General features: G+C 41.0%; 2 protein-coding genes across 5 annotated transcripts in view; one reads left to right on the forward strand and one right to left on the reverse strand.

Moving 5' to 3' along the window:
- C6H1orf141 (chromosome 6 C1orf141 homolog) overlaps positions 1-20,264 on the forward strand; it is a 186,979-nt gene that overhangs the window by 16,852 nt on the left and 149,863 nt on the right. The gene's annotated exons all lie outside the window — the stretch shown is intronic.
- IL23R (interleukin 23 receptor) overlaps positions 897-20,264 on the reverse strand; it is a 64,145-nt gene continuing 44,777 nt past the window's right edge. The window contains 4 exon segments of one of the 2 annotated variants that reach the window (NM_001137621.1): positions 897-2,156; positions 6,150-6,240; positions 8,745-8,850; positions 12,531-12,620. In NM_001137621.1, the coding sequence (NP_001131093.1) occupies positions 1,503-2,156; positions 6,150-6,240; positions 8,745-8,850; positions 12,531-12,620 (941 nt within the window). In that variant the 3' untranslated portion in view covers positions 897-1,502. 2 annotated transcript variants of the gene reach the window in all.

The raw sequence follows: 20,264 nt of genomic DNA on the forward strand, positions 1-20,264 counted from the left end.
ACGTCTGCTGGGTACCATTTCTCAGCTTAAAATATTCACTTTTTTTTTTTTTTAAATTACCCACTTTCAGTATTGATCAGATGGCAGGTAGAGTTCATTGCCTGTCCCAGCCCTTGTTGACTGTGGCTATTATGAGCATTGTGCTGTGAGGATTCAGAGGGCCACTGAAAGGCTCAGTAGAAAGGCAGGTGGTAAAGGGTTAGTGATGTCCACAGGAGACATGGGATATGAGGCAGTGGCAGGTATTGCCATCCTACATTTGGAAAAGTACCTGTTTTAACTTTTTTTTTTTGCTTTTTGGGGCTGCACCTGCAATGTATGGAGGTTCCCAGGCTAGGGGTTGAATCAGAGCTGTAGCCACCAGCCTATGCCACAGCCACAGCCATGCCAGATCTGAGCCACGTCTTCAACCTATACCAAGGCTCACGGCAATGCCAGATCCTTAACCTGCTGAGTGAGGCCAGGGATTGAATCTGTGTCCTCATGGATGTTAGTCAGGGTCATTAACTGCTGAGCCACAACAGGAATGCCAGCAATAATTTTCTGATATATATCTAATCAACAGAAATAATTACAGCTTGTCGATCCTGCATCCTTTGCCTCAAAAATCTACTGTAGTATAATTAATACACAGCTAACCCCTCAGGAAAACAATATCATCACTCTTAACCGGAATGAAGGCAACTATCTCATGATTTCCATACATCGCTGTTTTACAGCTCTCAGTCCAAAATAAGGAAGATCAAATCCTTAACACCTGAATAGGGAGTAGTAGAAAAAAAAACAACACAGCAAACATGTAATTAATTGCTCCTTTGTTTCTATCCCTTACTTATTTTGTTGTTTGTGGGCTATATTTTATCCACTCAAGAGAATATTAAGCAATGAAAATTAAACGTGCATCTCCTCTTGCAAGCAAATACTAAATTTTAAAGAATTAAAATCAAATACTAGATTTTAAAGATTTTCATTATTTCTTTCACTACCATATACTTTGCTTTACTGTTCATACAACAGAGTGATCTGTTTTGTGCTTTGCAATGAGGGAAAATAAAAAAAGATATAGTTGGGAGTTCCCATTGTGGCTCCATGGATTAAGGACCTGAAGTAGTCTTCATGAGGTTGCAGGTTTGATCCCTGGCCTTGCTCGGTGGGTTAAGGATCCAGCCGTGCCTCAAGCTGTGGGTGTAGGTCACATGTGGCTTGGATCTGGTATTGCCAAGGCTGTGGCATGGGCTTCAGCTGCAGCTCCAACTCAGCCCCCAGTCTGGGAACTTCCGCATGTCACAGGTACAGCTGTTAAAAAAAAAAAAAAAGACATTTTTAAAAATATACAAGGCATCTCTAATATTGCTGCTGCTTTTTGGCCATGAAGTAAGTTCCAGCTTTGGATATTAATTCTCTAATTTTGAAAAATAGTGCAGAATTAAATATGTGTTGAAGCAATCCATCTTCAGACTGCAAGGCCGATGATTTCCCACATTAATTTTGACTACACGGCTCTACTTCTCTAAGAGAGAAATCCTATTGAAGTGACTTTCCAAAATATTTTGCGGAAAATAAGAATTAATAGATGGCAACTCTGTGTTCATTCTCCCCAAGCAGGAGACAAATTCGTCGGGCAGCAGAGTCTGTTCTGGGATAGTTTCATTTGGTGACGCATTTTCTAGAAGCTGTACAGTGGTTTCCCCCTCTATTGAGTTTTGCAAGTCTGTAGGACTGCATTCTCCTTGATTTAAAATGAGGCTTAATTCTTCAAGAAATAGTGTGTTGCTTAGCGAAGTCATACTTGAGACAGAAAAGGCAAAATGAGGATGTTTTTTAAACCTGGCATTCTTGCCCAGGTTTAAGGCATCAGCTGGTGGTTCCAAAGTTGAGGAAGCCGTTTCATCATTATTGCTGAGATGGTTTCCCCCAGTGAGAAAATTTGAAATCTGGGGTTTATACCCAGTGTTGAGATCAGGAATATACACAACTGTAGTGTTGGAGAGTAGTGATGTTTGCAGGCTGTTTCTTGTCTCTAGGGATCCTGTATTCTTTTCCTTCTTGTAGCCCATGGGTTTTTCTTCTGGGAGAAAGATTTCTATCTCTGTAATCACCGGGTCAACATATAGGACCTGTTTACTGGAATTATTATTCATAAATTCACTCTTTTCCTAGGAAGGAAAGACATTGTTTTATTTTACAAAAGACATTTAAAGGGGGCCAACTGGATAATCGAATCGGACTGGAATTGTCTGCATTCCCTCAACTTTCCTTTCCCCTTCACTTTTTTTTATATTGTTTCTCCTCTCATATGATTTCCTCCTTTTGTCTTTCGTTATCCTGCTCCATTCCAAGTGTTTGTTAAATTCTGCCAGGAGAGACCGAAGGAAAGGAATAATAAAAAAATAATCCATGCTTTATGCACATGTCTCGATTTAAAAATTTTAAAGAGAAAGAATTCTCATGTCTATTAACTTATGTATTGTTTCAGGGCCTTTTAAAATTTTGGAATATGTTGGAATATTTCTTAACACAGAGCTTTAAATAAAGAATGTTGGAGGGGTTGTCTGGAGAATCCTATTTTGCTTCCATTTGAGAATGAGGTTGTGACAAATGCTTCGTGCTCTGGTTCTGAAGGTGTGTGGCTATTCACAATTCAGATATGTCTCTGATAATCAGTCAGGAGGGTGAGTGAAGAAAGTTTTTATTTGTATAACAGCCTGATGACTCTTCTGTTAAGAAAAGGACTCGAGGTCTTCCAGCTGATGGCTGGCTTCCCAAGGCGAATAACTCCCACCCAACACAGGTATAAAGTTACAGCTCCCTGTTATGGTCAGAATGTTTGAGTCTCTTCAAAATTCATAAGGTGAAGAAGCCCTAATCCCCACGGTGAAGGTATTAGGAGGTGGGGCCTTTGGGAGGTAATCAGGTCATGAGGGTGGGGCCTTCATCAAGAGGACTAGTGTTCTCCTAAGAAAAGACCCAGGAGAGCTGATCTCTGCCTGCCATGGGAGGATACAGCAATAAGACAGCTGTCTGCAAAAGAGCTCTCACCAGGAACCAAATCTGCTGGTGATCTTGGACTTTCCAGCCTCCAGGATTGTGAGAAAGAAATGTTGGTCCTTGAGGCCACCCACTCTGTGGTGTTCTGTTAGAGAATACCCCTGAGCTGACTAGAAGGCCACGGCTTAGTCTTTGGGCAGAAAACATCATCTGGGAGTTCCCGTCGTGGTGCAGTGGTTAACGAATCCGACTAGGAACCATGAGGTTGCGGGTTCGGTCCCTGCCCTTGGTCAGTGGGTTAACGATCCGGCGTTGCCGTGAGCTGTGGTGTAGGTTGCAGACGTGGCTCGGATCCCTCGTTGCTGTGGCTCTGGCATAGGCCGGTGGCTTCAGCTCCGATTTGACCCCTAGCCTGGGAACCTCCATATACCGCGGGAGCGGCCCAAGAAATAGCAAAAAGACAAAAAAAAAAATCATCTGAAGGAAACCCTAAGGCTCACTTCTAATCCCAGGACCCAGAAGGGGAAGGAAGACCTTGAATAAAGCAGCATGAAGTGTCATTCAGATTTTCTTTGGCTCAGCCTCCCCAGGACTCTGGCAAGGTTTGGGTTGGGAAGGGCATAGTCATGGGTGAAGAACTAGACATGCTGTAGGAAACCAGAAGGAAGGGGGTGTTTCGCCCTCTTCAGGCTGGCAGCTGCATGAAGAGGGTAGCAGTCAGACCATGGTGAAGGACACAGGAGAGTCAAAGGGACTGTTCCAGAGCGAGGACAAGAAAGGAAGAAGAGGATCTGGTCACAGTGAAGTCAAGGGGAATTCTCAGAGCTGCAGAATGGCCCCAGTTCCCTAGGATAACTAGTAGGGGAGTAAGACAGAATGACTAAGTGGAATGAATATAAAGACCACAGTAGTTATTAGCTGTAGTTTGGTGACTACACGCTTGCCCTTCAGTCAGTTGTCAACCATTACTTCCTTCTGTATGTGGGTTCAGCTGCCCTGGGCCACCCCTCCATGGCAACACGACCTCCTTCAAAATCAGCCAAATCTCCACTCTTTCTGTTCTTCAAGTAGCCAGGGACAAGAGTCCTTCTTCCTGCTCTGGGTGAACCTTTCTGCCTCATCCCTTCACAGTCTTGCTTGACCTAGTCCTTCTCAAGCCCATCCAATTTAGTACAAACACACTTCTGTGTCCATACTGCTCTGGAGCTACTGTTATTCATTCATTCCATGAGTATTGACAGGATTTGACCATGGTGGCAGCAGAGCCCCTTTCTTTATTTCCCTTCTAGTCCATCATCATCAAAAGATATTTCCACGCTCAGTCCTCACTTCCTACCCTTCCCTTTGCTTCCTACTGAACACCTGGATGGGACTGAACACCTGGACACCAACTCCTTGTCACATCCCGCAGGTGCATTCCAGGCTCTATGTTACAGACTTTCTACACAGTCAGCACGGAGGGTCCTTGCTTCTTGACACTTTGCCCAAACATCATGATGCTCATTTCACTGATGCTCTCATTCTGCCTCTTTCCTAGGACCAGACCTATGATAACTGAAACTCCTCACTGACACCTTGTTCTCTTTAGCAATAATATTTAATCCCTCAACAGTGTTCCCAACATTGGCTGTGTCGGGGAATCACTTGGGAAGCTTGGAAAACTGCTAATGTCTAGATCTCCTCCTGCACTACCTCTCCCAGAGATCCTGGGTTGTGGCCTGGGAATCAGGATTCTGAGATGCCACTGAGACTGAGAACTGTGGCCTTAGGGATTGATCCAGGGCTAGGGAAGTGGTTGATTAGCCGGCTCACTAGATCTCCAAAGAGAACCACTTTTATTTGTCTTACGAATATTTGTCTTCCTCACATCTTTTGAACAAAGGGTACCCATGCTAAATATATATATATATATATTTTTTTTTTTTTTTTTTGACTGTTTGAAAACTAATGACTGATGGAGTCTGAGTTCCATGACAAGGCCTTCTGTGACCTGATCCCACTCTGCCTTCCAGCATTATTCCAGCCACACCTCACATCAGGTGCTTCAATAAAGCAGCACCCAACATGCTCTTCTCCCCTCTGTGCCTTTGCTCATGATGTCCTTTCTATTTTGCATGTCTGCTGGATCTCCTGAGCAACTCCTTCCTATCTTTCAATATGTTTCCTATATGCCGTCATCATGTTTGGTCTCATTTCTGTTCTGTACTACATCGCCGCATTGCAATGCTTTTGGAGGATGTGTCTGTCCCATCAACTGGGTTTTGTGCCAGAAAGTAGAGGAGAACATATAGCAGATTCCTTCCCCTCCTCCATAATCAGCAGCAGCTCCTCCATAACCAGCAAGTCGCCAACAGCCTCAGTCTTCCCAGAGCACCCCTCTATTTTTTGCTGAACTGGAACTGGCCTACCCCTGGTGACACCCCCTGCTGCAGACACCTCACGTTTATCTTCTTGAATTCTACTGGGGCTCAGGAGTGAGGTAGTGCCCACCTGCTTCTCCAGTCTTGGGTAAATCAGAAGTCCCTTTGTCTCTCTGAGGCTCATTCTACTAAGATTTCCTTTAGCTTTTTTTTTTTTTTTTTTTTTTTAAGGGCCACTTCTGTGGCACATGGAGGCTCCCAGGCTAGGGGTCCAGTCGGAGCTGTAGCCGCTGGCCTATGCCACAGCTGCAGCACTGCCAGATCCGAGCCATGTCTGTGACCTACACCACAGCTCATGGCAACGCTGGATCCCCAAGCCACTGAGCAAGGCCAGGGATCAAACCTGCATCCTCATGGATGCCAGTCAGATTTGTTCCCACTGAGCCACGATGGGAACTCCCTACTGAGTTTTCTTGCTGCTTCCTTTTGTCCCTGAAGATGCCTACCAATTGCTTGGCCACCAAGTGACCTGGAACCTGGATCTCAATCTTCCACTTCACTTTTCTCTTCTGAATAGCTTTTTTTTTTTTTCTTCCCACCTCTCTTTTCTTCTCCTAACTCCATTCTCTCATCTCTCTTAAGTATGATTTGAAATATGTATAATTTTATTTCTATGTACATTTATTTATGTAGTTATGCAAATAGGCATACATTTATTCGAATGGAAATTCCACTCTGATTATTGGGCTGCATTCTTGGGCTCAGCTGCCATTTAATTTATATTTGATGGTGTTTGATTACCTGTAGCATTTTCACAACATGACTGTTCTCCATATTAGGAATGTCTTCATAAAGCCACTTCGGTATTAGCAATAAGAGTCTTCTTTTAATTCTGAAAACAGAAATGACACATTAGAATAAACATCTTACTTGAGGATTGGTGCGGGCAATCGAGGAGATTAGGAAATCTACTAGAATGGAATGTAGCATAAAAAACTTTGTGATGCAGGAGCTAAGATTTCCATCTCTTTAAAAAGTTATGCGAGAAGTTGACTCAATGTCTTCACATTTCCTTCTCTGTTGCTCTGTCTCTCTCTAATGAGCCAGAACATTCCAAAACACACTAGATTCAAGATAAGTGGGAGAACCACCCAGGAAGTGAAACTGTGCACATGTTAAGTGTGACATCCATTGTAAGCAAGAGGTATCCATATGGAAAAGTTTGGAACACTTAAGAGGTATTTTGTAAAACTTTCCAAGGTGACCATAACTACAGAGGAGTATTAAGGAAGAGAGTATCATGTAATAAAACTATAATATTTGGGCTCCTCTAATTGGTATGATTCTAAAGAAAGTTGAAATGATAGTGAAAGGTTCGGACTTCCTAGGTAGTTGGAGTAGGAGGCTGGGGAAGTTACCTGGCAGTTGTGTGGCATGATGGGAACACTGATTTTTACTTAGGCTGTGTGCTTATCAAGGATCACTGGGGTGGGGTGATGGGAAGAAGAGGGAGAGACCGTGAGCACCCCACTTCTCCTCCTAAGCTACCCCTTGGCACCAAGCACTTTCTACATTTAGATAAGAACTGAGCAAAGAGGTTGCACCAGGAATTTAGAAGAGATTCCACTGATGTCTGGTACATTATTACATGTTAACAAGGTACCAAACAGATCAAACTCCTTTATCTGTTCATGCAGCTTCTCTAGGAACCTTTCTTAAGTAGCAACCAAGATGGCTACATGGATTTTGCTAGTCCAATTTGACCCTGAACCGTAGGGTAAAAATAATTTCTCTTTTCACATGTTTATACGATGTTTAACTGTCCTGCTTATTTACTCATTCACACTTCGTGTACTTAACATTAGACCAAATTAGTAAATTCATGCTATTACAGAAAAGATTTTATACAGCATGCTCATTTATTCAGTGAGGAAAAAAATCTGTATTATATATGCATATGTATATATATTATGGATAATATAATATATATACACATCCATATACATGTGTACCCACTCTGGGTTTTATTATACTTAAAAATGTTTTGCCATCTGCTTTTCAGTTCTGTTTCTGAAATAACGGCTTTTATGAATAATGTATAGTTATAGTAAACAACTCCATTTATATGTAAGATATTTATATTGGAAGCACCTCTTGAACTGTCTTTCTTTAAAAATAATTAAATTAGCAAAGATGTTTTAAAATCTTTTTATTTGTCATTACCAGTAGGAAGTGAATCTTTAGGTTATACTCAGTAATAATCTTAATATTATTTAAAATGTCACACTAAATAGGACATCTTTGGATAATGCCACATATTTGCACATGTTTGCACATTAAGATGTCTCAAAGGGCTTTATAATCAAGTATATTTTAAAACAACCTAAAATAAAGTTCCATATTAATTTGCCCACCTCACAAGGGTACCAATGCTATGTTTATTAATACGTAATTTAAATCCTTAAGTTCTGAGGAAAAAGCCTATGTAAATAAAAAGAAAATCACTAGTGTACTGTATATTTAGAATTGCTCATTCTACATCCTTCTCCTGCATTTTGATGATGCATTTCAAAGAAAGAAATTCACTTAACTCATGAAGCAAGTGATGGCAAGAAGTAGAAACTCAGTGCCAACTAGGCCAAGAACGCATGTTAAACTCTGTGTGTCATTGGATGCACTAGAAGACTGCCACATCAAACAACTCTATTAATAGATTAGAAGCACTCAGTGCGTCTAGTACAATTTAGGGAATCAAAGGCACGGCTTCCCTCAAAGTCTCATTTTTTAATAACTAGGCATTGATCTTCACTAATATATTGTGGGGAAAAAATTGATTGAAGGAGGCCGAGGAGAAGGGCATTGGGGCTGAATTTGAACCCTAACACAGCTGGTATTAAAGTGATGAATTCAGACATTGCTGTGCTTCTCCTCACACCGATTCAGGGGATTTATTTGGGTAGAACTTGAGGCAGGCTATGACTTTAACCCCTGTGAAGAATCCAGGCACTGGAAATGGATGTCAGGGCACAATGAAACGGCTGCCTGGTGAAAGAGAGAACACAGAGCTAATATCAGCTGCCTTGGGACTCCTGGCTTAGTGTTTGGGGACCTTGGGCTGACCACTTAACCTCTCTAAGCCTGTGTAAGCCATCTGTAAAACAGGCCATTGAGCTTTTCTGGAAGGGTCCTTTCAGGGATTAAATGAATGACATTTATAAAGAGTTTGGCAAGAGTGGGTATTCCTTAAACACACACGGTTCCTTTTGTTTTTTCTTTCTCTCAAGACAAATGTTGATGGATTTTTTTTTTTCTCCTCTGGTAAATCACTGAGTTGACTACATTTTGATGGTACAAGTAGATGGTCTATATCAGAAAACAAATTCTACAAAAACCTACCCCGTTCGGAGCGATCTGTTAAATATCCCAATCAAAGAAAGAATTGACAACAAAACGGCAAAGAAGACCATTCCCAATAAAAGGCCAATGTCTTGTTGCCTGTTGTCTGAAAGGAAAGAAAAATAATTTTAGCTAAGCACGTGTGTCCATGTGATGCCAGAATCATTGTTCTCTCTACTCTGCTCCAAATGAAGGTCACTGATCGCAAAGGAAACAAGGAAGGGGAAAATAAAATCAACCTTTACCTTGGGCTGTCACGTGACTGTCCTTCCAAACTGCACAACAAGACCTTGTGTTTGAGAAAATCGGGCTATGTGTATCTGATGTCGGTGGGTTTCTAGAATTGTGTCTCTGGCAAATGTGGTCAGCATCAGACACTTTTCTGAGCTTGTGCTTGCATGTTTTATATTAAAAAAAAAGGCTTAGTGATGAACCACCTCATTTGCTTTTTCTGACACAAGTGAGAATTCCCAGTTGCTTGCAACAGAGTCTAAAGCTGGCCACAATCACAACTGAGGTTTGTGGGTTTTTAAAAAAATATTTTGCACACGACAGGAGTTATGTACAACTCGTCACCATTCTTCAAAATTTGTTGTTCATGAATTTTTTCTTGCTGAAAAAGGATATTCACTCTACTTAGAATTATATATGAGAAATCCAGACTGCCATATATCTCGCACTGACATTTTAACAACAATGCTTTTTTTTTTGTTTAATTTTGCAGTGGAATTAATCACCTGAAATCTTTAAATAATTAATATAACATGTGTTATATATTATATAGAATATGTGTTAGCTACAAGGCTTATCCCATTTTCTCCCTAGTAGATGAAAAACCTTCCATTCAAATATAGAATATTACTGAGATATGACTTATCACACTGGGGGAGGTGCTGAGCCATGCGGAGTATTGGCCCCTTCCATCCTTCTTCCTCCTTTTTTCTGCCTTAGCAAGTGCTTATCAAATACTTACCATGTTTCAGGCACGGTATTGGCCCTGATCTAGTTATTTACTTGCTGTACCTGCTCTACACTTGGGGGTCTCAGGTTATCCAACCCCTCTTTTTTTTTTTGGTCTTTTTGCCTTTTCTAGAGCCGCTTCCTACAGCATATGGAGGTTCCCAGGCTAAGGGTCGAATCGGAGCTGTAGCCACCGGCCTACACCAGAGCCACAGCAACGCAGGATCCGAGCCACGGCAACACCGGATCCTTAACCCACTGAGCAAGGCCAGGGATCGAACCTGCATCCTCATGGTTCCTAGTCAGATTTGTTAACCACTGCGCCACGACGGGAACTCCCAGCCCCTCTTCTAAGGCCAACTGGTGGGCAGGAGCCAGTATGGTTTATTTCACTCCAAAGTCTCAGTGGGATATGGAATTAGTGTTTTCTTAGGACTAAAATACTATTGCTGAGAGTTTCAAATACACTAACTGGAGGTAGTGGCTGCCACATGCTCTTGGCCATTAAAGCCTGGAAGAGGGTGGAGACTCCCCACGCTAATGTGGGGCCAGGTAAAGGAGTGCAGGAAGAGAACAGAGTGATTGAGAGCATATCTGAGATAACGGGTTCGAATTAGATGTGCTGCCTATCAGCTCTGGAAGCTCAGAGCATAATAATGAACTTGCTGAAGCTCAAGTTTCCTCTTCCATGAAATAGAGATAATAATACCTTTCTAACAGAGCAGCCATGAGTTCCTAGCTTCCACAATTCCCACGGAAATATCAAGGTGTAAATCTGTGCGGGCATCTGTAATCAGGCACCTGACCTGAACCTAAGCACTTGGCTCATAATTGATTCACATAATACAAATTCAGAGCCCTCTTACATTGCTCATGTTTATAATACTTACTGTCACCGTGCTTTTCTCTTTTTGTTTGTTGTTTGCCCCACCCACCCTGTCTATCTGGAATGGAAGCTCCATGGGGACAGGGGCTTCATTCATTTTTTTCACTGCTGGTTACCCAATACTCAGAATAGTGCCTAGCACATAGAATATTGTTGAATTTAAAAAAATTAAGATATAGTTGATTTACAGTGTTGTGCTAATTTCTGCTGTATAGTAAAGTGACTCAGTTACACACACACACACACACACACATTCTTTTTAATATTCTTTTCCATCGAGATTTGTCCTGGGAGACTGGATATAGTTCCAGTTCCCTATGCTAGGCAGTAGGACCTTGTTGTTTGTCCATTCTAAATGTAATAGTTTGCATCTACTAACCCCAAACTCCCAGTCCATCCCTCTCCCTCCCCCGCACCTTGGCAACCACAAGTCTGTTCTCTATGTCTGTGAGTTTGTTTTGTAGGTAGGTTTGTTTGTACCATACTTTAGATTCTACGTATAACTGACATCATATGGTAATTGTCTTTCACTTTCTGACTTAGTTCACTTAGTGTGGCAACCTCTAGTTGCATCCATGTTGCTGCAAATAGCATTATTTTGTTCTTTTTTAGGGCTGAGTAGTAGTCCATTGTTAGAATATTTTTTTGAATAAACAAAAGTCCTCAGAATACCAATATTACCTGTAAAAGTTTTTATACTATTCCTGCCGCATTTTCTACCCATGGTCAGTGGTGAAATAGTTATATCTAAAGTTTTTCGATTTGAAATTTTTATTTAGAGCTATATTTGCCCATTGTACAATCTGATCTAATATATTTTTATGCCTCAAATATTTATGTATGCTTATCAATGGAAAATACTGAATCATAGTAACAAATAAAATGGCAGCTGACTTGTATAAGAGAGCACAGACTTTCGGATTTGAAAAACAAGGTCTGAACAAGTTCCTCAACCTCTCTGGGCTCCCATTTTCCTATCTGTGAAACAGATATGAGTGTATATAACACTTATCTCACCAGGTTGTTTTGAAGATGGATAAAAATTTTGAAGATTGAAAAAGATGGTATATATGAAACTCCTGGTACATGGTAGACATGAAACCAAGCAGGACCATGTGGGACTCCTGAGCACACAAGCCTTTCTGTGCCCCCCCATTTCTTGTTTTTAGGGAATAAGCTTCAGCCTCCATGTTCAAACAGTTGCAAAGCAGGGGAGGAGTGGGGTGTGGAGACCAGGGGGAGCAGTCAGGAAACAGTAGTGCAGCCTTGGGGCAGGGTCCTGGTTCCTCCTCGAAGTTTATACATAACAATACCTTTGAGTTCTTCTGTGGAGCCAAACCCCCAACAAATGAAAAGTGTTATGAAGCATTCTTCATTCCAGAAAGGAGGAGGACCACCAGAACCTTTCCCAGAACCAATCGGAGCTGTAGCCACTGACCTACACCACAGTCATGGCAACTCAGGATCCGAGCCGTGTCTGCAACCTACACCATAGCTCAAGGCAATGCCAGATCCTTAACCCACTGAGTGAGGCCAAGGATCGAACCTGCATCCTCACGGATACTAGTCAGATTTGTTTCTGCTCAACCCCAACAGGAACTCCTGTCTCTTCAGCACCAGTGGACAGAGGCTGAGTTTTGGCAATAGACACTCAAATGATGTTTTGTTGTTGTTGTTGTGTTGTTTTTAAGAAGGACATTTTGAGGCCTAGCACCAATTGAAATGAAAATGTATCTAATCCAGAGCAAAAGCTGACAAAATCTACCTAAACCACTCCTTAAATTCAATTTTAAGCAGATTTGTTGATTATTTTCCAATGGAATGCATGTGTCATATTTTGCCACTAAGAAACTTAGGCCTGACACATAATTTTTCGTATGGAGCATTCAAATGAATGATTAGTAATGACCACCGCACAAACCCAAGCAGTGCTTTCTTACCAGAGGTAAGGTGTCCTTTAAAGATGGAAGCAACCGGAAGCCCAGAATTCTGAGCGTCATGTTGGAATGATTTCACTGTGACCTGGGGGACTTAAACAAAAAGAAAATAGCATCAGCTTCTTAGATTTTTCATTCAGGTTACCTAATTTCCTAAAAGAGTCTCCTCACTTGTTTGGAGATGATTAAAATAAACCAATGTTGGGAGTTCCCGTCATGGCTTAGTGGTTAACATATCCGACTAGGAACCATGAGGTTTTGGGTTCAATCCCTGCCCTTGCCCAGTGGGTTAACGATCCAGTGTTGCTGTGAGCTGTGGTGTAGGTTGCAGACACAGCTCGGAACCCGCATTGCTGTGGCCCTGGTGTAGGCCGGGTGGCTACAGCTCTGCTTCAACCTCTAGCGTGGGAACCTCCATATGCCGCTAGAGCGGCCCAAATAAATAAATGAATAAATAAAAAATAAAATAAACCAATGTCTTTAATAGGCTTGAAAGATGAAGTAAAAGCAAAAACCTTGGAGTGGGTGAGCCATGCCCCCATTAGCATTTTTATTTAAAAATAGTATATAATGTCTTTTCTTCTTTTTATTAAATTGCGTAAAGCCCAAAGGAAGAAACTTTTAAATGACAATAAAAACTACGTAGGGTTTGTAAAACTTTAAGACGTGTCCAATAATGTCATGAGACTTCTAGGCAGCAAATACTGAGGAGTTTATTTCATTCTCTGAACCAGGAAAAACCACACACACACACAGACACAGACACACATACACACACACCTGGTTTCTACTTGATTCATTCCAGTAGATGATGCAATAAAGTTTGGGTTTCCTTAAGAGCCTCCAAGATCACATCTGCCTTTGCACAGATGATATCAGCACCATCTTAGCTCCATATAAGAAGCTTAGTTTTGATTATCAGACAATTTGATGTTATAACACAAGCACAGAAGGCCATCAGTGACTTCCCTCTGCTTTTCTGCTGGCCAGGATGCTGGCCAGCCCTGCCTACTCGTGAGGGCCGTTTGGATACTGCAAATGAAAGCATCTCACCAGGGTGAGGCAAGCCACCTTGGCAGTTAACTCATTTTCTGTCTGACCTCAAAAGAGTCCTGGAGCTTCCTTACCCCTCTCCTCCCTCCTGGTAATTCAAAGCTGCCAGAGGTGACTTCAAGGACACGATTCTCCCAGGTAACAGAAGACATTCCTGAAAATGGGTCTAAGCTCTCAGTGCCCCCAAAGGGCCCCAAGCCTTATTTATTCAGTCATTCTGCTTTCAGGGTTCAAATTCTTCATTTAAAAGAATGATTTGGGGGCTCAGGGAGAAATCACACCTAAAGCATCCTTAACTGCTATGGAGATGTCACAGGCTTGTATCATGAGCTGTGTGACCTGGGCAACTCTCTTTGAGAAAAATATCACAGGAGTTCTGACATAAAGCTTCCTCTGGGTCTTTGGAAATGTTTTAAGAGGGCTGATCTGGGTGCAGGCACGGGCTCAATTGAAGAATATTTTTCTAAGAACAATGGATAGGGGATTTTAGGAGATGAAAACATCAGAAAAGCCCAAAGTTCTTTCCTGTGTTTTTATTCTTGCTTCTCTCACAGCAAGAGGGAAAGGTTTTACTGTGAATTGTGACAAATCAGGAATGCTTTCTGGCTCCTCACCGAGTCTCCTTTTGGCCTGTGTGTTTCCACCAAACCTTGAGGGAGCATGGTTATTTCTCAGTGGCCGAGGGCCAGGTTTATTCATCTAAATGAGTGTTTTGTAAGCTAATGTGCACTCTCAAGGAGCCCCAGCAGGAGTGTACAAGAACATGACTTTAAAATTTTAAGAAAAATATTACAGTCAAATGTTACACAACTTTCAATTTGGCAAAATCCTGGGTTTATTGCATTATTATTATTATTATTATTATTGTTTTCACTTTTATTATATTTTTTTATTTCATTTTATTTATTTTATTTATTTATTATATTTTATTATATTAAAATTACTATTTTTTTTGGCCTACCATTTGTAGTGCCTTCTACAAGCCTTTTTGGATGTAATGAATTTAGGTAAACTTCCAAAATTACAGCCATGCCCCCATTAGCATTTTTATTTAAAAATAATATATAGTGCTGTTGACTTTTAATAAAGGTCGATATAATTCTGTTGTCTAAACTACAGGTGGTTATTTGGCCGTGAAACTTCAGTTATTAATTTGCATCACATAAAAATAATTTTATATCTGACTAGGGCTTTATTAGCTCTAATAGAGAATAAACAGTCTTCCTTTAGAGCCTTTTGCGATCAGAGTGTCACCTCATCCAGGTATATTCACTTGATCTTAGCCAAAAGGCCGAGAAGCGATTCTCATCCAGGTATATTCATTTAAATTTAGATTACATTAAAGTCATCAAAAGGAGATTCTTAATTATGAGAAGGTAATTTCACAAAGAATTAGATATCTGAAGTAAGACAATTATAAACGAAATTGTCAGAGGAAAAATTCAATGACCAAATTTTTTAAGTGTGAAGCCCTATAGGCTATATTCCTCACAGCATACTGCCACCAAGTGGCTAGGTCATTCCTTCTTAAATCATACTATTTTTCATTATAAAAGCAGTCAGGGAAAAAAAAGCAGGAGAAAATAATTTTGACAAGAAAAATAAAAGGGAGAGGGAGGAAAAATTGCTAATCTCATCCCCTTAACCCACTTGCTATGACTGAAAACATTGCTTATGTCAACTCTGACCATCGAAATGCTAGAAAAAAATGCTGGAAAAAATGCCTGAAAATGCTAGAAAAAAATCTCTACCATATTTTTGTTATTTATTTAAGGTCTGTGGTATTATGTCCATAAAGAGACAGTTCTTTCCCTGAAGCAGAGTATTAAATTATGTCTGTTACTCTCAAAGCACATATTTGAGTATTTTAAGAAACCCCAAATCTTCTTTAATTTGGTAAGAATTTTTATCTAACATACACACTGACATTGGACACTAGAATTCCAGAAGACAGTGTGTTTACAGGGAATTTAGAGTGCTTTCAAACAAAAAAAAAGATGTAGTTCCTTATTCCTGGACAAAACTAGAAGCATAGCATAACTACATTCTTTGGCCCCCCAAATACCAGCTTAATTTAATCAGATCAGCTCAAAAGGAATTAATTTTAGCCGTAATGGATTCCATCTGTTCCTTAGGGATAATGTCAAATCAGTCTCAGCATTTCCCTGTATGTCTATTGTGGGATAAAGTTCTGTTATTTTTTTTGGTTCGTTTTCATTTTTTTAGGGCTGCACTCACGGCATATGGAGGTTCCAAGGCTAAGGGTCTAATTGGAGCTGTAACTGTTGGCCTACACCACCGCTCAAGGCAACACCAGATCCTTCACCCACTGAGTGAGGCCAGGGATCAGACCTGTGTCCTCATAGATACTAGTCAGATTCATTTCTGCTGAGCCACAGTGGGAACCCCTTGTTATTCTTTTTTTTTTTTTTTTTTTTTTTTGTCTTTTTGCTATTTCTTCGGCCGCTCCTGCGGCATATGGAGGTTCCCAGTCTAGGGGTCCAATCGGAGCTGTAGCCACCAACCTACGCCAGAGCCACAGCAACGCAGGATCCGAGCAGCGTCTGCAACCTACACCACAGCTCACAGCAACGCCAGATCGTTAACCCACTGAGCAAGGGCAGGGACCGAACTTGCAGCCTCATGGTTCCTAGTCGGATTTGTTAACCACTGCGCCACGACGGGAACTCCCCCTTGTTATTCTTAAGTGGTGATTTATTGCATACTAATTATGTTTCAGATAATGTGCTAGGTTTTACATACTTGCTTTCTTTTAATCCCCACCACAACCCAATCAGGTAGATAATACTATTGCCGTCATTTTATGGATGAGGAAACAAAGGTATAAGAAAGATAAATCACTTGTCTAAAGTCACCTAGGTGGAGGTCTAAGAGTGAAAATTCCTGTCTAGTTCAGACATGTAATTTATGCTGGCCTCTGGCCCTTTTAGTTAATAATCTCACTTGTGCAGCAGGATGGCTCCAGATGGGGCAGCTAGCTCAGCCCTGCAAGCAGTGCTCCCCTCCTGAGACTTTGCCAGGGCTCCCTGCTCGCTGGCCACAGTGTGTCAGAGTTGCCTGGCCCTGCAGGGCTCTGGAATTACTGCAGTTGACTATGGTTGGGCTAATTCACTGATCACCAACCCTTGGATCTTCCAGCACAGAGTTATTTTCTTCTGAAAAGCAACTATTTTCCTTGATTATGCAAGAAATACATGCTAACTGTAGGATGCTTCAAAAGTATAGAAGAGTATGAAAACAGAAAATACAATTTTGTATTTGTTCTCAAACTAGAAACAATGTTTGTTTGTTTGTTGTTGACAGTCTTTTGTATATATCTGTACCCTAGCAGAGATCATTTACTGAATGTTGTGTGTGGTTCTTTTAATGCCATATTATGTCATCCACGTTTTAAAATTTTATTAAAAATTGTTCAAAGTCATCATACTTATGGCTATTTAATATTTCATCATGTTTGTATTATACTTATTCAATCACCCCCCGCCCCATTGAAAAAATGGCATAGCCTGGTGGTTTCAAACACCAGCGTTGGACTCAGGTGCAACTCAGTTCAAGTCCCAGCTCCACCACCTGGAGTTGCATGGCCCTGGCAAATTGCTCTGTGACTCATTTGTAAAATTGGATATTAGCAGCACTACATGCATGAGGTTTGATGAGTTAGTTCATACAAAGCCCCATACCTTATACAAATTAAAAGCTTAATAAGCATTAGTGCAGCTATTACTGGACTTTTAGATTGTTTCCGAATTCTTTTATAATTAGCTTTTAAATAAATGTCATTGTACATATGTCCCTTTTCCATAGCTCTGCTTGCTTCCTGAGGCTGGGTTTCTGTAAGTGGAATTACTGGTATGGACATTTATAAGGTTCCTTTGTTTATTTTTACCCTAGCTAGTCTTGGTGTCAAAGCCATGCTAACCACTAACCTGTATCATAGAGGTTCGACCAAAGCTGACATAGGGAACTTTCTAGACCTTTCTTTCAGAAGTTTGTACATATTCAATAAAGAAGAGCCATATTAAAGGAGACAAAGAGTGTGTTTTTCAAGATAGTGAAGGGTTTTTTCCTGTCCTGTTTATCTTTCCCTCTCTCTTTCTTTCTGGCTGTGCCTGTAGCTTGCAGAAATTCCTGGGCCAGGCATCAAACCAGTGCCACAGAAGTGACCAGAGCCACAGCAATGACAATGCCAGATCCATAACAAGCTAAGCCATCAGGGAACTCCTCCTCCTCCTGTTTTTCTTATAACATAAGCATCTTCTTCTGATTTCTTTCTTTCTATTCTCCTTCTTCTAATAATCTCTGCTGTTTCACAGCATTTATGTGCTGTCTTCCTAAGCCAGTTTAGCTCTGTGATTGGAATTAAGCATTATTAGGCCAAGTGTGAAGATCTGACCTGAGTCCATGTCAGATGGCAAAGCAAAAGACAGTGGCCAGACCTATCAAATAGGCACCAGAAGCCCAGGGAAGAGAAAACGACACATCAAAACAAACTCATTACCGCACCTTGAAAAACAAGTCAAACGATGAAATCATCTCATGAGTTACCATGTCCTCTTTGTGTATTAAGGATGGGAGGGCGTGCCTAGACATATTCAAGGGATTATCTTCTTGTTTATATTCCTAGGCTGTAAGTACTTGGTACATGGAAGGAGAAGAAGGTAAGAAATACGTGCATAGTGATAATACTATTAAAGAGAAGGAAAAGGTGAAAAGCAGCAGCCACCTAGGTGTTTTCCTAAGTGACATGAACCATACAGAGGAGAGGGTCTGATATCTAAGTGCAGCAAAACTCTGTGCAAGAATGAGCAGCTTTCAAGTTTTTCCCAGTGGTTTGGGAGTCTTCAAGCGTGCATCCTTGCTATTGAGCCAGGCATGTACCTGTTCCTGAATCTGAATAGTCCGGTGGACGCTTACCATTTTTTCAGTTGCCCAGCACCAGGACTAACTTCTCTTCCCGGGCATCCCAGAGTAGGTCAGAGGCAGGTAGGGCTTCCCAGTGTGGTAACCTCAGTGGAGCAGAGACTCCCTCTCCCCAGAGCCAGCAAGTAGCTACAAGCAGATGACCTAAGCCTCAATCATCAGATGCTCCGCTCGCCACAGGACACACGGCTCCAGGAAATCACTTAGAATTCAATATGGGTGTAGCAGCTATATCCACAGTCTGCTGATAGCACCAGTGGAGTGGCCAGGGCACAGAGTGGGCAGTGGCAGTGACCATAGTGCCAGCTACAGAGGCCTCACCTGAATCTTCTTAGGCTGCGATTTTGGCTGTGGTTCTGCTCCACAGGCTCTTAGACCCTGCTGGTGGTCATTTCACCAGCTGTTATACTACTTTGCAGCTATCTTTCCGATAATCCCCTTTCTGCTTAAGAGAACCAGATTTGATTTCTTTTGTTTGCATCTAATCACAATAACTAGGAAAAATTGCAATTGCTGGTAGTGTGTGGATGGATAAAGGGACATGGTAGGACAAACAGTGACCCCACAAAGATGTCCATGCCCTAAAATCTTGGAATTTGTAGATAGATGACCTTATCTGGCAAAAGGTATTTGAGATGGGGAGATTATCCTAAATGACAGGGCTTGGCAAGGGTCTTTATAAGAAGGAGGCAGGAGAATCAGAGTCAGAGAAAGAGGTTGGAGGATGCTATGCTTCTGGCTTTGAAGATGGACGATGGGGCAGCAAGACAAGACATACAGGCAGCTACTAGAATCTGAAAAAGACATCAGAAGGAATATAGTCCTGCTGATGCCTTGATTTTTGCCCAGTGATACTTATTTTGGAATTCTCGTCTCTGGAAACACTAGATAATACATTTGTATTGTTTTATTTTTTATTTATTTTTATTTTTCAAAGGTTTTTTTGTTTTGTTTTTTGTATTTTTAGGGCCACACCCATGCATATGGAGGTTCCCAGGCTAGGGGTCTAATCAGAGCTGCAGCTGCCTGCTTACGCCAGAGCCACAGCAATGCCAGATCCAAGCCACATCTGTGACCTATACCACAGCTCATGGCTACGCTGGATCCTTTAACCCACTGAGTGAAGCCAGGGATCGAACCTGCAACCTCATGGTTCCTAGTCGGATTCGTTTCTGCTGCGCCACGATGGGAACTCCCATTTGTATTGTTTTAAATCGCCAAATGTACACTAACTTGTTACAGAAGCAATAGGACACTAATATAGATTATTTCTTCCTCATGGAAAAGTATAATCTTTATTCTCTATTACTGGATTGCAAACCTCAAAGAGATTGTGAAACTTATGAATTGTTTTTCATTCTGCAGAACCTTAGGGGTTTATTAGGAATAAGACCTGAAGAAGATTAAATAAATCCAAATGAAAGGTCTAAAATGATTAGTATTTCAGGGAACACTGTGTCTCTGTTGAACCTAGTTTAGTAATCACAAATCTACAAATTTATAATCCATCTCAATGTGAATGAATCAGAAATCTCTATTTACAAATAACAGTTTTTGCAAAGTACATTCTGGCCCCCTTCTTATATATATATATATATATATATATATATATATATATATTTAATATCATGTTTATTTGGTTCCATTGATTTAACATTTGTTTTTTCTTTTTTAGCTACTACAAGTCCTGAAAAATTAATGTGACTCTTTGAGTCACTGGTAATGCAGTAGTATTTTGTGGGA

The sequence above is a fragment of the Sus scrofa genome, chromosome 6, assembly GCF_000003025.6.
Source record: "Sus scrofa isolate TJ Tabasco breed Duroc chromosome 6, Sscrofa11.1, whole genome shotgun sequence".
NCBI lineage: Eukaryota > Metazoa > Chordata > Mammalia > Artiodactyla > Suidae > Sus > Sus scrofa.